Source organism: Drosophila virilis, chromosome 3 (assembly GCF_030788295.1).
Source record: "Drosophila virilis strain 15010-1051.87 chromosome 3, Dvir_AGI_RSII-ME, whole genome shotgun sequence".
Classification (NCBI taxonomy): Eukaryota; Metazoa; Arthropoda; class Insecta; order Diptera; family Drosophilidae; genus Drosophila; species Drosophila virilis.
This window is the reverse complement of record NC_091545.1, coordinates 5,889,850-5,911,806: the sequence shown is the minus strand read 5'-3', so window position 1 is coordinate 5,911,806 and position 21,957 is coordinate 5,889,850. Positions and strand designations below refer to the sequence as shown.

The 21,957-nt window shown below is 38.3% G+C and overlaps 1 protein-coding gene across 1 annotated transcript; it reads left to right on the top strand.

Moving 5' to 3' along the window:
* The first annotated feature begins 2,743 nt into the window (after positions 1-2,743).
* On the top strand, positions 2,744-17,732 carry GV1. Its single transcript, XM_002046514.4, has 5 exons — positions 2,744-2,909; positions 5,391-5,443; positions 16,219-16,415; positions 16,478-16,775; positions 17,232-17,732. The coding sequence occupies exons 2-5, from the start codon at positions 5,441-5,443 to the stop codon at positions 17,598-17,600; spliced, it is 867 nt and encodes a 288-aa protein (XP_002046550.2). The 5' UTR covers positions 2,744-2,909; positions 5,391-5,440; the 3' UTR covers positions 17,601-17,732.
* The last annotated feature ends 4,225 nt before the right edge of the window (positions 17,733-21,957 follow it).

Here is a 21,957-nt window from a genome sequence, read left to right as displayed (position 1 = left end):
AATCTGTGGGTACTTGTCGCACATGCTTGGATTTGCTGCTCCGGCTGCTGCTGTTGCTGCTGTTCGAAACTAATCCGGCGATCATTAATTAACAGTTCAATCAAATCCGATACGCTCAATGCCTGTCGACTGACGACTTTTTGGGCGCTACACAGAACATTCTCGGCTTATCCGACACTTACAAACATATCAACTTATGCGCTTAAATAACTTAAAACTTCATCTTTTCTAAACGAGCCGGTTGGCTTTTTGTCAGCATTATAATTTATTTATTATTATTGCAAGTTTTTTTCTTCATTCTATAAAAATATAACTGCAAGAAATTGCATTTAATTGTGCAAAGTGCAACAATATAATATAAATCGTGTTTGGAAATAACAGAAATTTTATATATATTATATGCCACATAAATTAATAACTTAAATGAGCGTAACGGAGTCTTTGCAAAATGGCTCGTAAACTGCTCCAGCTGTTCGAACAGCACGTCCGTTCTGTCCGACTCTCCGACTGTCTGTCTCAGTGTCTCTTATCGTCGGCCAATTGCCATTACTAATAAAGATAAATGAATGTGCGCTCATTAAAAATGTGTTCCAAGACATTGAGTTAGGTTATTGGCTGTGAATCGACTATTGATTCGCGGCATATTCTCCGAACTACCATCTACTCGATCTGGCTATGGCTGTCAGGTCATATCTATTCCAGATCTGTAGCATTCAGTCAAGCGTTCAAGATCAATATTCTCAGTAGATTTGCATATACACACACGGCACTCCGTATTGAAAACTGTAGGCCGTGCTAGTTGACAGCCTCCGCTGGGTGGCACTGGATTTATAAGTTATGACAAGTGGGCTAAAACAATGCTAACTGTAGTAGCAATCAATTGATTCATGCATAAAACATGATGTAATTCTATATAGAGCATATAGTTAATGATCTTGCAACTTGCACATGTTATCTCAGATCTAAGGACAGCCCGCAGGCTAGCCAATGCCAAGGTAAACTCAAGTCTCTTAACATATCTGTCTATTGGGGATACTATCATATATTTGTATAATTCATATAATGACAGTAGGAAAATAAAATTAAGATAATTAAGTGTTTATATATAAATCACTTAAAATACTATGATAAGCCTCAAATTATGTGGCAGCTGCATTTGACTAAAAATCCTCAACAAATCCCATATTATTTTTACTGCAATTCTTTGCGCTGCTGTGGCAGCTGTCTTGAAGCCTTGCCCAATCTTAAAATGCTGAAAATAACATAAATTAGCCTGCCTGTCACTTTCGATAGTTTACAAAATTACCATCAGATTATTTCGTCTCGAAGAATTCTCCCACACTCTCTAAGCTGCAAAAAAAATCTGCTGCTAGCGGTAGCTGCCACTTGTACGGCCCACAAAATCATCAGATCAATCATAAGCACATGCGAGCAACAACAAAAACTGTGCTGTAAAAAAACGATAAAACGACCATAAATGCGATAGAGATCTTTTGTAAGACCTGTTTTGTCCATGCCGGCCCCACCATAAAATCAACTTGTCAAGCCAAAGCGTTTTAAGCAGACATTTCTGTTGATTTACTATTGGAACAAAAACACATAATTGCAAAAACTTGTGTATGCTAATCGATCGTCCGCCCGATTGATATGGCTTTTTAATTATATTTACATTTTAATTATGGCATCTTAAGTGCCCTGAACCTGAACTACATGCATACACAAACCAATATCTGGCCTGATGTTTGCGGTACAAATCATTTCAGAATGTTTTTTTTTTTTTTTTGAATGAGGAAATCCGATTTGAACATAAATCTTGCGAAGCGCATCAAAAGGCAATAAACAATTCTTTTGCAAACTCATAACATTTAATGGGAACAATTTGTACGCAAACAAAAATTGTTCAAACATATACAATTTAAATTCGGTTTGCTGTCCGATCAGGCTTGGATGATAGCATTCGCTGTACTTAAGATGTGCTAGGAATCGTTTCCAGAGGCGTTGACAATAGGGCAAACTTTTTAATTGGTTAGCCTTCATTTAATGCGTAAAGTGCTGAAAAGAAATACAGACCATAAGCCTATATATCAAATTTCAATGTCGCGCACGTAACGACAGCTAAGCGGTAGGCCTTTTTTTTTGCCAGCCCAAAACGTTTTGGGGCCATAAAGAGGTCAGGGCTATTTAAAGAATGCACGTGTTGACAATACGATAAACATAACTGATCGCAAGCGGAGCATTGGCCAGCCATTTTGGCATCCTGCTTGGCGGGTTCATAAATAAGTTCCTAAATGCAGCCAACATTAACATATTTAATGTAGAAACTTTGTATTCTCGTGCTACAAATATAAAATATATTATTGATTAATTAATACAAAAAACAAGTAAATACGATTTATGTATACGCAGCGCAGCGCGCTTCCATAAATGCTAATTGAAAGTAAAAATTAAACAAATCGCATGAAAATCCCAGCAATATGTCCAGCCGGAAGCTGCCCTAGCAACATTTTGCACAGGCACATATGAAAAACCCGCTTTGGCAACAATGAAAAACCAAAACAAAAACCAAAATCAAAAAAAAAAAAAAAAAATTGTAATAATAAAGAAAAAACGCAGCCGAACGGGCCGTCGGCAGCGGCTCGTGCTTCGTGTTCGTCTTTGAAACCAGCTGATGAACAGCCGCAGTCGCCGTCGCTGTCGCAGTCGGGAGACCTGAGACCTGAGACTTTATGCTGATGCTACCACAGTTGCTGCTTTCAGTGTGGCCCGTGTCTCCAATGTGTTTTGTCACGCTTTAAGCGCTGTCCTCGGTACAAAAAGCAAAAAAAATAATAACAGCCCAGCAACAACAACAAACATTCAATAACTCAGCAGCAGCAACAACTACACAACAGTTAAAAATATCAGCAAACGTATGTGCAGTGTCAACTGATGATGCAAATTGCGAAACTAAAAAATAACTATCAAGTCGCATGGTGTTAATTATGACAAACGTACACACACACACACACACACACATGGTGTTGTTCTAACAGAGTGCAGTGCATAAATGTTGTACAATCTGAACAAAAAAGCCAAAAGCTATAAAAATTCCTGGCAACTAAACAAAAGACTTAGGCAACGAACTTGCGTGTAGCAATGCAGCATCGCCTGTGGGCAGACAGGCACAGCCACAGCCACAGCCCAAGCCGCACACAAAAAAAAAGAGAGAAACACTCAACTGCTGTCAGAGCCGTGTTAAATTTATGCATACAAATAAATCAAAGCCAGCCCGAGCCTGAAAAGGAGGCGTTCTTGTCGCTGTCTTTGTCGCTGTTTCTTGTGGCACGCACAAAGCATTTGTCTAAACGGAAAAATCTACAAAAAAATAAAAACAGCAAAAACAAAACTGTTCATATAATATTTTCAGTAAATGCTGCAGCTTTAAGGCCACATAAATCAAAATTCGCCAATCTAGGTTCACCACCAAACAAAAAAGGAAGGGAAAATTTTAGTTAATTGAAAAAATGAGAGAAAAATATACACAAAACTCATATCATGTGCATAATAACACGAATTTAAACGCCTTTTTTAATGGCAAACAACATTGAAATGAGTTGGTTTTTTTTTTAAAGGCCTTTAGATGCATAGGCAGGCACTCACTTAGATATATTGTGGTTATGCTGTTTATAAGCCGGAAACACTTGCTCACACTTGTGGATAATTGCAGGCACTTAGCTATGAGTACGTAAAAATTATAACTAAGACTTCTTAAGAGCTGGCTAATTTTCATTTATTATTTGTGAATGAATTTAAATTAGAGATAGAGAGAGAGACAGATAGACCAAACGTGATTATTAAAGGAGTCTATATAAAGAATTGAACTGGAATGCAAATCTAATCGAATTCTAGTTCTAGTTGTTGGTACTTGTTGCAGTGCAGCTGAAAACAAGTTAACACAAATAATTAAACTCATCTTAACTAAACTAGTTTCTCGAGCTAAAGAAATAAAACAAACTAATTAAATATATATATGTATGTATGTAAAGTTCTCAATACCCATTTAAGGTCAACTGCATTTGGCTTACTTTACACCTTAGCCGCACGTCTTAAAGCCAAGACTTTATTAGACCATAAAGTTTTGGCTCAGGGATGTTTCTCAGTCGTATCGAGCGCCCCCTATAAAATCGCATGCGATAATATATGTATTGGTCAGGCCGCAGTTGATACATAGTCACGTCTGGGCTGCAACCATGAGGCATACCTATTTGCACATGGTCAGCACACAATAATTCTTCTGATTTTTTTGTTGGACTTTAAAGACTTTTGGAAATTTACGATGTCAAGTGACAGAGAGACGGAGACAAAGACTGAGACCGGGACTGAACTTAAAATGCGTGGCATGCGCGCACATTTGGCTGCATTTGCGACACTGAAAGACAAAAAAAAAAAAAAAACAACTAAATCCAAGCCAATTTAAAATTACTCGCACTTTTAAATTTAAAAGCAAGCGCAGAAAAAAATTGTCATTTAAATTGTTATTTACGCATGCGCGTCAGCTGGCGGCAGCGCAGCAGCGACGACGCCGACGCCGCCGCCGACGTGAACGCCGACTGCGAGGCGAACAACAACAATAACAACAAAATAAATATTTGACTAGGTCAGTTTGAAAGCATACGAACGGGGGTTTTATTATCAGCTGTCATTTCGGCACAGATCTATTTACGAGTGCCCGCAATTGAGACTGCAAATTGTCAGCGTCACCAATGCAAACAATCGGAGCAATCTGATCAATTTCGACGACGACATTCACTGTGACACTAGGGTCCAGTCCCGTCCAGGGCAGGCGGGCCAAATGCTGATTGCATAAGGAGCGGACGGTTCATTTGATATTGCTTCAAATCTGATTTGATATTTGTCGCATTGAGCGCTCTGCACGCGTCATCGTCATTCAATATGCGAACAATGCCGCGCGTCTACAATTACCGGACGACCAGGCCAGAGACTCGCCGTACCGACTCCAAGTCGAACTTGTAGTCTCTCTCTCTCTCTCTCTCTCTTTATCTGTCTCTGTCAATGGAAAATGTTTTCATAACAAACTCTGTCAGCAGCTGTGTGCAGTGTGAAACTCGACTACAAACTAATAACAATCATTATAAACATCTAAAATAGAGGACAGCAGCACAAACAATTACATGTGCATTAGAATGCGAATGTGTGTGTGTGTGTAAATCTTATAAATTTGAAATCAAATGCCAAAATAATTGCAACGACAGCGACCCTCAAAAGCGACACGAATGAATTAAAATATTGAGATACACATATGTTCACATTATGCGTACAATCATAACAATTAAATATTAAATAACAAATAAAAACAAAAATAAAAAACAATTAATTTCAAATATTTACAGCTGAACGGCTTGGAAGTTTTAAATTTCATTAAAAGTTTTAAATTACAAAAATGGTAAGTACACCAATGAATTATTTTATTTATTACTTTAACCTTTTTATTGATAGTCAATAAAAGTGATTAATAATAAAATAAGAAATACTTTGAGTTTAAAATACAAAGGAAATAATTCAATTACATTGCCTACAAAGAAGCCGAAAGGTATTTTGTTGCTGCTGATCAAAAGTTTATAAATAAAGATCCATATGATTAATGTTCTGGAATGTGCTGCGATCTTTCGACTCATTGACTGCAAGTCCGGTGCAAACTGGATGCCAACAATAACAAATACACTCGGCAAAATATCGTGAACGAAATTGAATTCATAACGTTTTGTGTCAAAAATTGCATGTCAATTGTTTGTTGTTGACTGTTCTTAAATAAAATGTGAATCATGCTTGACTGTAAAATTGAGCAAATTTTAAAAATTAAGCTTGGATTAAGTAATAAATACTTATTAAAAGATTTTACATGCCTTAAAAAAGCCTTGGACATTTTTCCTCATTTCTCAGATTGAGTTCCAGGCCTCATTCTTGTATTTTGAATATTAGAGAATGATTTTCTGTGCCTGAAACGTCCTTCGTCATTTCTCAGATTAAGTTTTCATCTTCACTCTTATATTTGGAATATTTAGTAATTAGAATAAATATTGTATTGTCAACCTTTGTACTTGATTTGCTGGCAAATTGTGTGGCTTTTTTGTTTTTTTGAGTACAGCACATATGTATAAATTTTGTAAGCACACATATAAAACAAACAATTTCTCACACTTTTATTCGAAATTATAATATTTATTAAGCTGCACAGCCGCACGATCTGATTTAATCAGCAAACGTAACCACAAAAAAAAATAAAACACAAAAAAAAAAAATTGCACACACACGTCTTGGCTGTAAATCATGATGAGAAGGCAGCCACGAAACAGATTAAACAATGCCTTAGAATACGAGAATAGCCATAAACTTGGGATGAGTTGCGGCGACGACATATTTACGCAATTTTAAAAACATTAAATCTGTATCGTACTTAGCTTATTAGAAGCGAACTTAGCGCAATAGGGGTGCTCAGGCTTTGGTTAATTGTTTTTCGAAATTTGTTTTCATTTTATTTTGTTTTTCGGTCGCACAAAAAAAAAAACAATTGACAAAAGGCAATGACCTACAATTGTGTTTTTGCTGTTGTTGTTGTTGTTGTGGCTATTGTTTGTAATATTCTTGTGTCTTGATATTGTATTTACCGTTGTTTGTCAGAAGCTTTTGCCGATTTATTGACAGCTCACACAGCTTTCGTGCATGTCGCTGGGTTTGTGTCTTAAGTCTTTTGTTTTGCACCTTTTACAGATGCGCACCGGAAACGTGTTTTGTGTGCTCTTGGTGAAATCAGCGTCATTAATTGACAAAATGTACAAAAACAAATACATAGCCATATTTGTGCAACATCATTTAAGTAATTAACGTTTCGGCTTTTGTGAGTTATTTTTTCTTATGATTTTGTATGCTTGATTTTATTTTTTTTTTTTTTGGCAATTTATATAATGAAACTTGCAATGAAATACGAAAATAACTTCCTCAAATAATCTCATTAGATTAAGTAAGCTGTTAGTTAATCTCTCATGATTTTGAAATGGAATTTAATTGATGATACGCTTCGCACTCTTATCTAAATGCCATTAAGCATTTTGTTGCCACATTGAAAACAATTTGTCAGCCAATTAAATGATGGGAAATGAAAAACAATACCCATTATCATTAACACTTTCATTGTTATGCTAATTTGTCTAGGGCCTTTAATGGGCTGTGATTATTAATTTTTCTAATATGAAATGATTCGATTTTGATAGACATCTTGTTTGGGCTGCAACTCAAATAATGTGCATGTCAAATTATACAAATTGTTAAGTGAATCGTTTACAAATCCGCACAAAATGCATATTTTATGCAAACGCAAATTATGCAAATTATCAGCTCGGCTTGTTTGTTTTGCTGTGACCCATAGCTGAAATCAATAGTACACTCAAGAAATCAAATGCTGCATTTGAATAGGCGGCCAATTTGGTTGGTCGGTAACGGTAGCACATTGACCTCTTGGCCAGCAGGGCAGAGCTGCAGCAAACTACACTGCACTACACAAACGCTGCACTGGGCCCATTGTTATATAGTATGAAGTATGGAGCCGAAAGCAGTTCGATTTATTTATTTATTTTTACATTTTCACAACACAAATTCCAGACAGACGTCGAAAAGTTCAAACAGCTAAGTGCCTGACAGGCATTAACTTTTAGGTCTGTAACCGTTGATTAGCAGTTGTTTTTGGTTGTTGTTGTTGTTGCAGTTGCGTTGCAGATTTATGATTAGCGCCCAGTTAGCCTCTGAGCCACAGCAACAGCCACAGTAACAAAAGACGCAGCGAGTGCCCTACTCAAAATGCAAGTTATTATGTTTTGAAGGTTTTTCTTTTTTGTGATTTTTTTGCGAAACAACGGTTACGCCCCCAAATGCCACAAATTCAATGAGCCGTGCTGATATCAAGCTGACCAATCAGACCTGCAGCCGCATTAAACAGCAAACAAAATGTTGAAATTTATTATATTTTATTGCCCGATGATGCTGGTTGGAATCTTGAGCCTTTTAACAGAAGACTTAAGCTTAATTGCTTTTAATTAATTTTTGACACGGCAATTGCATGTTTCAAGAAATCATCATAGAGGTCAAGCTTACACACAACTGGCCACTAAATACATACATGCATACACAAAGAACTAGTCACACCTGAAGCAGCAGCAGCAGCAACATCAGGCATTGAGCTGTCTGTGTATTCCATGGATATTTGCCATTTCATTAACCCCATTGCGCGCGCGGGCTTGCCAAAAAAACAAAAATGTATTTATTTATTTTGCCAACGTAATTGAAATCAACATGATGTCTATTTATTTATTAGCTTATTTTTATTATTTTTTGGATTATTTTTGTTTAAATTTCGCTTATTATTACTTTTTTGGCTGATTGACTCCCACGTATCGAGCTTGGGTTTGACTTTTGGCATCGCAAATCATTTTTGGGCATCAAAAATTTTTTGTTGTTGTTTTTCTCAAATATTTATAAATTGTATTTTATATTCTTTTGTTAGGCGAATACGCAGCTGTGCCTGGGAACATGCTGGCAATTAATCAAGCTATTCGCCGAAGAATTTAAATTGTTTGATTTGTCTGGTCTGGCCTGGAAGGCGGGCAACATTAATGAATAAAGTGAAATTTGCCGAATTGTTGGCCATGTCGACTGAAAAGATGAGTTTGCTTAAATCTTAACTTTTAAGCAGACATTCTAAATTTAGTTTTTAGAAAGCTCAATACCCCTCGACAGCTGGTACATTCACTAAACGCGATCAAATCCAAATTCACGCCAATCAACTATCATAAGTCAAGCATCTTCTGTAGTGTGCGATGCACGACATCGACACCATCATCATCGTTGTCGTCGTCGTCGTCGTCGCCTTCGCCATCTTCATAATTTGTGATCCACTAAAACACTAAAATACTTCAAATACCAACAACAATTGTACACAGGCAACAACATTCAAAAACGTGTGCGCTCAAATGCCTCACAAGGTTGTTTTGTCGGCGCGAAAGACAAGAGACTTGTTGTATTATATGGTTAATAGCTCGGGCTGGCCAAAAGCTGACGAGGAAGCCGCCACCGAATGGAACTGTGTGTTGTACAATGCGAGCAATGCAGCGAATCGAAACCCAAACCAAAATCTAAAAATGTTGAAGTGCTCTAGGCGATAGTTAGAAACTCGAAGATATCCTGTACCATTAAATATATTGGAATTTATTGCTCTTTTTATATGCAGTGTACAGAGTATTGGCATAGTGGATTAGCTGATGTGTAGGGTTTACACGGAAAATGGAAAACTAACAAACTAGCTATTCTTAGCCATATCTCTTCTTAGAGTTACGTTTTCTCAGCCCCCTCCATTTAAAAAATTCAACTTAAGATAACTTCGTTAATTATGCTTCAATATTTTCTGTTATTTTTAGCAATTTTTTCCCATGTTTTTAATAAGGAGGAGGGTGGGATCATGGTGGCGTGGGAAATATGAAAATATTCGCGATCTCTACAAGAACTTCATCCCGAATTATAATAATTATAATTTTAAATAAACATAAAATATGGAAAAAACTTTTAAAATAATATTATATTTATTTTTAATTATATTTTATTTTTGGTTAATCTTAAATCTTAAAGAGATAAGAGCAAATTGTTTCTGCAGAAGACAGATAGACAGACTTGACTTGACATTTGCACAAAATGATTAAACCCCTTTCTGGCCATTTTCAATAGCTAGGGTATAAGAAACCGATCAATGACTAAGCCCATAGGCGATCTAATGCCAAATAGTTTGAACAAATGTTTCAGCTGTTAAAACGTGAAACAAGTTTGCGTTTTTCTTTTTTTTTTTTCTCTTGATTTTTCTTCTTTCAAATTGGCCAACATTAAGCTGTGACAAACGAGCGCAACCGCGGAAAATGTAACTAACTGCCAAAAACTACGGCAGCTATAAAAAAAAATAGCTTGGTGTTAAAAAGCCATGTCAAAATTTAACGCCAGCTTTGACGCATAGACGGACGGCCGGGCGGACAGACGTATCTGTGGGGGCGATGTGTCATGTTGTTGTTTGTTTGTTGGTTTGTTCTGGCCACAAGGTCGTTGGAACACGCTGCGCTAATTGATGGATGAATTGAATGCAGTGAGCGACAATTTGCCAAGCCTTGAACTTCTCTACTGACGGGAGGATGACGACAAGCAAGAAGAAGAAGCAGTCAGCAGTTGGTGCAGCCAAGACTTTCAACTGTCTGAGTGGGGGGCTAGGCCAGGTCAATGGTTAGCCATGATAGTCAGTGTGTATTTGTTGTCGTTGCCGTGGTTGTTGTTGTATTTTATATGCAAATTAGCCACATTAACCGCGACGTTGTAATGCAGCAACTAATTACCAGACACGCTTCGGCTATTTACCAGGCAGATGAAGTCATTTTGTTGTTGCTATAAGCCCTTTATTTATTGCTGTGTGAGTGTTTGTGTGTGTGTGGGATTCTCGTGGCGGTGGATAAAGTAAGCGTCAGCTTCGCTTCAAGCGTTAACTGAAGGTCAGCCAGACAGACAGACAGACGGACGGACAGCAAGACAGTCAGTCAGCGAGTCAGCTGGGCCTGAAGAACACGTCCGTCTGTCCATTTGTCCATCTGTCTGACCATTCAGTGATCTGCCGGATGTCTTCTTTGAGCTGCTCTTTGCCGATTCAACTGTTTGATATGTTAGTTGCCTTTGCGCGAAAAACCGATTAAGATGTAAATTTAATGACTATGTACTGTAAGGTTACCAGGTTGTATGCTAAATTTATGACTAATATTTCAATTTTGACATATTCATAGCGCACCCACCTTTAGATAAAGTTGTCTTGCAAAATATATACCTATAATATATGTAACTATGAATGTACAAGCAACAATCTCGCATGTAAGCTGACATTTCCTGTTTTTTTTTTATTATTATTTTTCATTGTAATCCCCAACTTATGCTGTATCACAAGAAGTTTTGTTTAATAATGGGTATGACTAGGCAGAGCTTATGAAATAATGTTTCTGGTATAATTATTTTTAGTTAATTTTACTCGAAATTAAGTATTTATATATTTTAAATTTATAGTTTTTGGGATTTGGTGAGATATTTTATATGTATAATGTTGTCCTTGGCTCGCTTTGGAACCTAGTTTTCCTGTTTTTTCATTTTATTTATTACAATCTAGAATCTTGAGCAGAAAGATATTTTTAGGTTTGTTTATGAGATAGTTTTTAGATTTTAAAAGGCTAATAGGATAATTATTTGTCTGTTCTCTTACTTTAAAATAAGTATTATATTAACCAGCGTGAATAGTTGTGGGGAATTGGGTAAATATTTTTCTATTTTTTTTGGTCTTGTCTGGCTCAAGGTCTTGAATTATATTTATTTATTTCTATAATTATTTGTCCCTTTTCTATCAGAATTAAATATAAATTGTTTTTATGGATTGTTTCTGTTAACTCTTAAAACGAAAAATCTTAAGGATTGAATGTTACATGCTTGTTTTTTTCAGAGTCTCTTGACAAGACATCTGACTTTTCCGTTCTCTGCAGTAGTTTTAATCCCCGATGTTAAACGTTCATCATACTTGCTTGATAACAAATGTATTTGTATAATAAATACCCAAATGAGTATAAAAATTGTCCAAGCAATAAATCAAATATTAAATATCAGTGAACAATAAGAGTTGAATGAAATATCATTCAATGGCCTAAAGAAATGAAATTTGGCGGCTCATTACGAATTTAATTGTTTCGAGGCAGATCTCATATTGAAAGTTATTTGATTAATGGTCCTTCTTTTATTCATAACCACAATAATGCACCTTTCGACTTTCATTGCTAACCATTGTTGATCTTTGATATTTATACCTTTGACTTACTTTCATCACCCACATTTGAAATAATTCATGAGCAAGTTTCAAATATTCATTTATTCCATTTATCATTATGCAACGGTGGCCCGCATTGTGCGCTTGCAAAACCCGATAATGCCTAAATGATATTTATTACCAGCGTTTAGTCATGCTCCCAAATATCCCCAATATCTAATAATATATATATGTATAAAGTCTCCATATCAATAAGTAAGGTGCAATTTAAGCCAGCCCGCATGCTGCAAGAGCCACAATCTAAAAATGTTATAAAACAAAATACCAGCAGCTGACTAAAGCTGACTTATAAGGCCATGTCTGGCCGAATGCCCTCATGATAGATAGAAATAAATGATTTCAATTAGGGCGTTTAAAAAATGATTATGGCATACTTATTATCGTATTACAATTTGAGCTAATCGTTAAATATGCCGGCACCGAATTATTTTTTATTTTTATTTTCTGTTGATAATGTCGCTTTTTTTTTTGCATTTGTAGTTGTGTAATAAAAGACAATGCTCATAACGGTTTGCTATGGTGTTGGACTCGATGCCAGATAAAAGATTGCCCCCGTCTGCTGGTGGACCACACCGGGCAGCTGGCGCCCCCGCCTTGCACACTTTGCTCTGGCCACATTAAATTAAATCTAAGCTTGACCCAAAAACTGCAATAGTACTTAAACGGTTTTTGGCTGCACAAAAATTTCGCAAAAATATTTTTTGGTTTTTTTCTCTCTCTATAGTTTTTCTTTTTTACTTGGTTTCTTTGACTAAGCACTTAATTTGCAGCTGAGGTAGCTGAGAAACTGTGGTAAGCGCAAACGGAATGCCGGCCAAGTCGTTTGATAATAAATGATTATTTTCGTGCTAAACTGCGTTAATCAAAGATAATGATAATGCCGCGTAATGCGCGCACTGAGGCTACGTGTACTCGGAGCATTTGTTATTGATTGTTTTTAATTAGTGGGCTATTGTTGGCTCTTGTGGTTAGAATTGAACCCGCCCCCAGCCGCCTTAATCGCCAGATCAGCTCAGCGCCTTCCTGCTTATTACGCCAAAGAGACGCCGAAGGAGGCGGCATCAGAGACGTGGGCCCGATATCAAAGAAGGAGTGCCGTCCAATTAATGCGACCCAGAGGTGCTCCACCTTTTCACATGTGCACGAATTCGCAGTTCATTCAACCGGGCCGGTACTTAAAAACATCTACCATACATTGCGGCGTAATTCTGGAACTTTGAGTATGCCGCCAGCACACGTACAGCTCCCAGCCTTTAATCCCATAAGTCCGACCCAAGCCCATTGTGTGCTCTCGCACTTTAATTAACAAGATAAATGCGAAAGCCGTGAGAGTTGGCAAAGAAAACTATGCGAAGGTTCAGATAAGTCTTCACACTGGAAAAAACTTTATTCAAATTGAAGAACAGCTCAGCAAAAAATATATTCAGATATTACTTGTATAAAATCACAAAGGCAGCAAAATATTCATTGAACGCAAGAGCTCAGGGTTTCGCAGAGAGACAGACAGAGGTAGAGAGAGAGGAAGATAAATGTTTATTTTCAATTCTTCTTTCTATCGTATCCTTACACGTTCTTGGCAGCACATGAAATTGAAATTGAAATAGATTTAAAATTGGTATTATTATTTTTGTTGAGTGTACCTATCTTTGACGCTAAGTGAATTTCAAGTTCAAGGCCATTGTCATTATGTCTCGGAAGTGACAAGAGCCTAGACAAGCCAAAGCTCTGATCACCATTGAGTGACCCCATTGTTATGCAACATTTTTGATGCCGTCATGCTACTTAACAACAAGTCTTGACAAACCTGAGCCGCCCAGCGCGGGCAACTGCGCCATTCAATTACCTCATCGGGGGGGTCTTTGACTGTTGCTTTGATCTCATTATTGAATTATAGGATCGAGTGTATTATTTGAATGCACGAATTTGATATGCAGCTGAAATAATTAAAGTGCCCGACTGATATGATCTTTATTTTTTTCAAGCATTTTAATACAACTTAGTCTGAATTACAACATCACCAAACACAGCTTCCAAATAAACTGAACTTAATCTAAGATTTCCAAATTTAATGGAGCCCCTCGTCGCTCATTAAATCAGTAGGTAATGAACCGACCCATAAAAAGAGAGACTCCAAAACAGACATTACTTGCATATCTAGCGCTGCGAATTTGGCTAATCGATCACAGTACCTGAATACACAAATTCCTGTTTACTATGCACAACACAATGTCGACATGCCTGAAATTGCAATTGTTAATTGTTATTATTTTTTTTATTGTTACCTTGTGCAGTCAGCAAAATAATATAAATATTGCAAGCAAAAAAAAAACACATTTGTAGATATGTAGATATACCCTAACCGATTATTTGCTAATTAACTGATTTATAGGATCAGTCAAAAGCGGTTTCTTGGCCAGGCCAACTAGAAAAGAATCGATTTGCAATATTGAAATGCAACGGTTACACGACTTGCCAGACCTGCCAACTTTATTTATTGTGACTTACAGTCATAAATATATATATAGATACTAGCACAGCATACATATGTTAAAATATGCATGGCAATTGTTCAAGTAGACATATTCAATTTGCAATGAACAAAACCCAATTCTCATCTTCGCGGCGGAGCGAGCAACAAAAATAGCAAAAATAAAAGAGGAGCAGTCACTCACCCACACACACACACACGTACAAAGATACGTACACATATGCCCATGCACATGCACTTGCAAATGCACATGCACATGAACATGCACATGTACACATGCACATGTGCACATGCAGAGCAAACGATACTGCGATGCATTGGCATATGCTGCAGGTGGCATCGATAAATCACTTTGGTATCGATATCTTTTTGTGCATATTGTCAAAAGCACCGCCGATTGACAAATTGGCAACAGGCAAATTTGGCCAAGGAGAGCGTCGTCGTTGTTGTCTGAGTTTGCCACGTTAAGACCAAGAAAATTACAATGTAAGGTCTGCTTCCCGTTTCCATGCCTCCCCTTTTGCTGAATTCTCTTTGATTAAGGTTGAGCACCTTTAAGCTCATTGTGCTTTTTATGCAGGAAATGTCTAACGCTTAGCTGATGTATATACATATATTCTTGATCAATGTGAACAGCCGAGTGGATATAAATGTAGAAATAGCAATAATTGGTCTTACATGCATTGGCTTGTTATTGCATATTGTTCTATGTTAAGAATTATGCAAAAAATCCAATTTATTCTTAATATATCGAAAAACTGTATCCAACAGCACTTCTAGCCATATAAGTGTATATATTCTTTGGCGTGCCGAAGTTAGCCATTCCTTATTTTTTTTTTATTATTGTTTTTGCAGCATTTTTGCTGCGTTTGAAAGCTCATTTCCATGTTTAATGGCTCGTAATTGATCATTAGTCGCAAAAACACTTGAAAACCGGTGACAATGTTCACAATGCATAAATAAATACTAAATGGTCACAAGCTTAGCTCGGAAATTTTTTTATATATAGTTTTAAAATGAATTCATAAAAATAAAAAATGTTGGACAATAAAAAGACTCGCGCCTCTAGAAGGCATGAATGCAACCCAATTAATCAACATAAATCAATTATCTAACAAACCAATTCAATTAATAAAGCAAACACCGACCATATATGGGCAGAAATATTTATCAACACAAATAAATCATAGGCCGAATTGGAGGCAATGACTTTGAACTTTTCAACATATAAATTTCTACAAAATATGCCTAAAATTGTGTTAGTATGTTGAGAAATTTTCACATAACAACAACAATAGCGACAACAACAACAAACAATGACACAAAGCTTACAACAATTTGTGCCGGTTATTAATAAGTATTTTTTTTATTGTTATTTTGTTTACACTTGACATTGTTGCAAGACGCGTAATTATAAAATGATTATCGGGTTCAAGAGCAAAAATATGTTGGTTAATTTGATATTTGGTGGCATCTAACTATATAAAGCGCATTTAATTGGCAGCAGAGCGTTAAATACGAATTCGATTACGAATTGGATTTTGTAATGTTAAATAATGTTGCAATTGCATAAACTTTAAGGCGAAGTGAGTCAGTCTCATAGAGACTGTGGCAGGCAGACAGCAGCATCAAGTAAATTTGTACACAACTTGTTCTACATACATGTTATTGGGGGCGATTGCTTTTCAAGGCAATGCCTAATCGAAGCAATCACTGCAATCTATTACGATTGACAAATTGTTGCCACATCCATTCACTTTATGCCTCCAACTATTTCTCTTTCTCTTTCTTGCAGCCCTCCTTTTGCCTGCTGCTAGTCATCTGCCTCGCTGCGTGCTGCCAAGCGATACGCGTGGATTGGGGCACCAATACGGGCCCAATTGTGCCGCCGCCGCCACGAACGACGCCCACGCCTCCACAACAGCCATACCGCGAACCGGCACCTGTTTGGGAGGATCAAAGCAACGATGTGCCTAACCCCAAGCCCTATGTGTATGTGCCAGCTGGAATTTTCTAGTCATGTTTCATTTCACCTTTAAATGGTTTTTCTCTAGTTATGTGCTGCCGCCTCCGTCTCGCCCGCGCACTTGGATCATACCCGCTGGCCCCTATGCGCCGGCCAACTACAATAATCTACCGCCCAAGTACAACTATGGCCAACAGCTGGTGAATCCGTACAGCAATGCAGGAGCCACGGGCACTGTCAGCGTACCCGCGCTGGGGGCCCAGTATGTGCCCGGCGTGGGCATCAAATACACCGCCATTGTGCCCAGCAAGCTGCAGGGCAAATACAATGCGAAGACCAAGAAATACAAGGCCTACGAGAAGGCAAAATATGCGCCATGGAACTATGTAAGACAATATGATAATCGCAAGCGTTATCTGCGCTACTGATAGTGCCTACCTATAAGGAGTCGTCTGTCGCTTTGTAAATTGCGTGTACAACAACAAATTAAAGCCAAAAACAAACAACATACAACAAAAACAAATACTGCAAACTGCAACAACAACAACAACTAAACGCTTTTGACACTTTTATAAATGCTTTTGCACAATCGCCTGTACTGTGTACACCCACACCCATGCATAAAGACAGACAGAGAGAGAGAGACACACACACACAAACACTCACACACACGGATAGACAGACAACAACCCACCACCCACCACCCACCCAACAGTCGCCACCACCACTCGCCACTCGCCACCAGTCGCAATCGCAATCGCATTTGCTTTCATGCTCATGTACCATGTCCCCACGTTCATGTCCATGTCCATGTCATAATCACATGCATCATCTCTTTGCAGTTGCAGCTGCTGCCGGTGGAGGAGAAGGCGCTGGACTGGCAAGCGCCAGAGCAGGAGGCGCACACCGAGCTGCCGCTAGACACACTAAGCTCCTCCACGACGGCAGCGCCCAGCGGCAGCAGCAGCGGCAGCCCAGCAGAGCTGACTGCATTTAATTCAACAACAACAACGACCACAACGCAACAGCCCACAACAACGACAACAACAGCAGCAGCAGCAGCAGCAGCTACAACGGCTGCAACATTTGCCAATTACAAGCTGGCACATGAGAAGAGCGCCTATCTGAAGAAGCACAACAAGCTGAAGAAGCTGCTCGAAAAGCTGCAGGCACCCAGCAACGAGACGCATCCGACGGCGACCTCAAGTTGAGCGTTGCACAGCGAAAATAAATGGAAAAATCAACATAAAATCAACGCAAAACAAACGCGAACTTTACGTTAAGACTTGCCACAACATTTTTGTAAATACGTAAAAATAAATCGAATAAACATTTAAAAAAAATATTAATAATAATAATAGCATATACGAACACGCCATGTGCGATTTTCGCTAGGCTTCTTGGATTTGGCCAAAAATAACCGATTGGACGCTTACATAAAATCAAAAGACTCAGGCAACAAACTTGAAAGCAGCGTGCGTGCGCTGCAACGGCGTCAAATTGTGCCATAATTGCACGCTGCATGGCAAAAGGGTAAACACTCATTTACACACACGCACACACACACACACGCACACACACACACGCACACACACAGATTGGCAAGGTAAGCTGTTAGCCATGTTATGTTAAGTGAAACCATGATTGGTACTTTCTTGAACGGCTTTTCATAGCTGGAGGCAAACACAATTAGCCCGCTCAATTAGTCAATGAGTATCAACGGCTTCTGGGGGTCCATCATTTAAATGCCGGTCGGCCTGTTGATCACAGAGTGCGGCTCGCTGCCCGACTGGCGACCCTGACCGCAGCTACCGCTGCCGCTGCTGCTGCTGCTGCTGCAAGACATCATTAGCAGCCGCGAGCGGTCAACTGACAAGAACAACAATAAGCTAAACAACTGCCGCTTATAACTGTGCTTTTTTTTGCGAGAGTGTGTTAGTGTGTGTGTGTTTTGGACGCTAGAGTCATTAACCGGCGCTAATTTCCGTCGCATTGTCAACGAGTTTTGTTTTAACTTATTTTATTTTTTGCTTAGTTTTAATTGCGCGCGCTTCGCACCGTCCAACAACAAATGATAGCAACAACTGTATAGCATATGGTTTTGTCTGCACCCATTAATAATAATTAAGGGTACAAATTTCAGACAACATTTTGCTTGTATTACACAAAACTCTTTAATTAAATTCAATTTAGCTAAAAATTGACATCAATTTAACTGGTTGCTGTTGCTCGTTGTCTTTGCATTGTGTATCGCATGTGGGATTATATTTTTCATTTTAAACATATGGGGTGTTCCCGCCAAGTGTTCTACATTAGCAGAGCTTAATATTTATTTACTATTATTTCATACATTTATTTGATTTTAAATAGCTTTAAGGCCAATTAATTGAATGTGTTTCTTTCTGTTAGTACATGTTTACTTAGCATATTGTATGTTAAACTTATGACCTCTGCGTTGTCATGAATTTTTTCAAAGCTTCCTGCTAAAATACCTTAGCGTTCCATTAATGACTTATTTACTGGTTGAGAGTTTATTCACTTTATGTATGATATAAAAATTCAAATGTTTGCGATTAAATTATTCAATTTAGAATATTGTATATACAAAATTAAATATTTCGCAACTTAAAATGGGAGCACAGTCTAAATATTTCAGCCCCATATATCAATTTTATTTTGACATTTTTTTAATAAATAAAACAGACAGGTACACGGTGTTAATTTACCAAAATTTATCTCGTATCTGAACAAATTTGCAAGTTGTTTTTTGTTATTGTCAATGTACAATCTACATATGTAAAATTGATTTTCGAAAAATGTCATTGTTGTCCATCTGAAGTCCATTAACTGATGTTAATTTACGGCAATTGGCGTGAAGACAAATTAAAATTTCACTGAATACGCTTATTGATTGTGAGTGTGAGAAACAAACGTCGATAATGCTGAACACGCCGAGGACGCTTATTAAATCACAAAAGCAACCGACTGTGCCAGGGGCAGAGCTCGAGGCCCGGTGCTTCCGTTTGGAGTGCAGCGCCAGATGCACCCGACTGTGCGTTGAGCAACGACAACGCGATAGCCTTGGGCACCTCTCACCTCTCATGGTGAACGCTCCAGGTGAGTGACTGTGGCTGCCATAGACATCATTCCCCACATCACGATGCAAAATGTGCACACGGCTGGGAAAATCCGAAATGTGGCAACGGTGGGTGTAGCGTGGTTAATTTTATTAGATTGGAATATAGTTATGATATTGTAAAACCTAAAAAAATATTAAGATACAAAATATAGAATATAATGATGATATAATACAATTTAACGAAATATTCTCGTAATAAAGAGAAGTAATAAATAAGACAAGAGGAAAGAAATAGTTAAAGTATTAAAAAGGCATTTTGAAAAGAAATAAATAATGAATGAATTAGATAATCGAATGTTCAGAACGTTAAATATTGCATACTAAGTGAATAATAAATTAATATGAGTAGAAAATTAAAAAAAAAAGTGCTTATGAAACACAAGTGAGTAAACGAGTTTCAGTAGAGCATTAAATTAAAAATGAATGAAAAGAAATATGAGCATTTGAATAATGCCTCTAGATAACTAAATTAACAATCGAAAGCAAAGGTAAAGAGGCAGAATATTTAATGTCAAAATATAAAAATAAGTAAAGGCAAAATACTAAATACTCAAAGTAGAAAAGTGCAGATACAAATGATTAGACACATATCTGTATAAAAAACGAATATCTCGTTTAACCTCTCACCTTTAAGTCACCTGAGTTTCGTCATGATTGTGCTTATGGTAATGGTAAAGTCGCCGAGCACACTCTGCGTATGCGCAATGTGCAGACAGCAAATCAGTGCCAGGCCCAATCCCAATCCCCATTTGAGTCTCATTTGGCGCGGAGAAGTGTGTTTGTGTGTGTGGCTGTGTGTGTGCAAAGTGTTGAGCATGTGCAGCTGGCGAAATTAATTTGATTAGAAACGTAACTAAACGAGTCTGGCAAAATGGTTTTCAAATCATTTGCCGCTTTTGGGACAACAGCAGCCGGACTGGGGGGCAAAAGTAAAAATAATAAAAAAAGCCAAAAGAAAAAAAAAGCTAGCCAATAAAGCAGCTGCCGCTCGGAGCTGGGCGACTTCCTAGCCTCGCCGCTGATGCTGATTACATAGTCACGTTGTTAACTACATCTTCACGGTGCTGAGAGCTGCAAAAAACTAAGAGGAAAAAACCTTGCAGCGTGTGCTGCTGCTGGTGCATGCCACAGTGGCGCAATCGAATCGAATCAGCGCCGACATCTTTCACACTTCGTTAAAGGTAACGCGAGCAAAGCCACCGCCAAGGCAATTTATTGTCAAAAGCGAGAAGCGATAAAAACTGCAATATGCACATTATGGCCAAGTCTCGAGGCCGACGCCGCTGCCGCCGCTGCTGCTGCTGCTGTTTTTGGCTGCAACTGGTTGCGGCCCTAACGTGACGGGCCGCACCACACAGGCTTGACCCGTCATCAAAGGCACAGACCCGGACCCGGACCTGGAGCCGTACCCGAACCCTATTTTTTTTGTGCTGGTGATTGCTCCGCTTATGAGCCAGGCCCGCGATCAACTTTCTTTCTGCCGCTCTTGCATCATGATGGTTAAGTTAAGCTAAGCTTAGTTTAGTTGTTTTTTCTTTGGTTTTTTGCTGCAGCACGTTTTGGGTAAATGCAAAGATTTGTACAGGTGACGCCATCGCGCCATCACCAGGGCAAACAATTGGCCAGTCGCCAAGCCAGGCCCATCATCTAGGCGAGGTTTAGGCGCAGAGCCCATCTGGCGATGTTCGCAGTTCATAAAAATCAATGCCCTTTTGATTAGCCACAGCTGTAATTGCGGGTTGAGGCTTTTCAGCTGTTTGTGAAAGGCATTTGCTGTGCTCCCTTCCATAATAGAGAAATTGTCTAATTAAGCCTGCACTTTTGCGCGGCTTTCAATTAGCCATGGGCCTTATTACGCATACGCCCCGTTGCAGCTGCAAATAAAAAAAAAAAAACAAAAATAAATCTAGACATTTCTGTGAGCTTCATTACACAATACGCCAGCTTAATTTTGGCCTGGATTTTGTTTATCACCCAAAAATGTTGCCTGTGGCGTAACCAGTCAAAAAAAAAAATGTAAACCAAGCGAATCGTGGACTCGATTGGCAATTGCTGAGCCCAAGCACAAAGTTCAGGTTTTGAGTTATTAACATAAAATTATTGTCATCACTCACAGCAACGAGCCGTAATCCATAATCAAGGCGCATCTTTTGGCAGCTGTTGGCCAGAAGGCAACAGGCATTGCAGTAATCAGACAGACTGACAGTCAGACAGTCAGACGGATAGACAGACAGGCAGGTCGACATGGAGCCTGGCAGACAGCAGGCAGACACTAGGCCAGGAAATACGAGTTTCGGCTGGAGCGTGTTTCCTTGGCTAATTGCAAAACGAAAAAGAAAAACACTTTGCACTCTTTTCGTTTTCGTTTTCATTTTAATTTTCAGTTTTCATTTCTATTACAATTTCCAGAGCTGGCCAATATTAAATAA

What these genes read in the sequence shown, in the direction of transcription:
- GV1 (XM_002046514.4), top strand. An exon ending in CCTAACCCCAAGCCCTATGT is followed by an intron (nt 16,416 to 16,477) that starts GTATGTGCCAGC and finishes GTTTTTCTCTAG; the next exon opens with TTATGTGCTGCCGCCTCCGT. An exon ending in AATATGCGCCATGGAACTAT is followed by an intron (nt 16,776 to 17,231) that starts GTAAGACAATAT and finishes ATCTCTTTGCAG; the next exon opens with TTGCAGCTGCTGCCGGTGGA.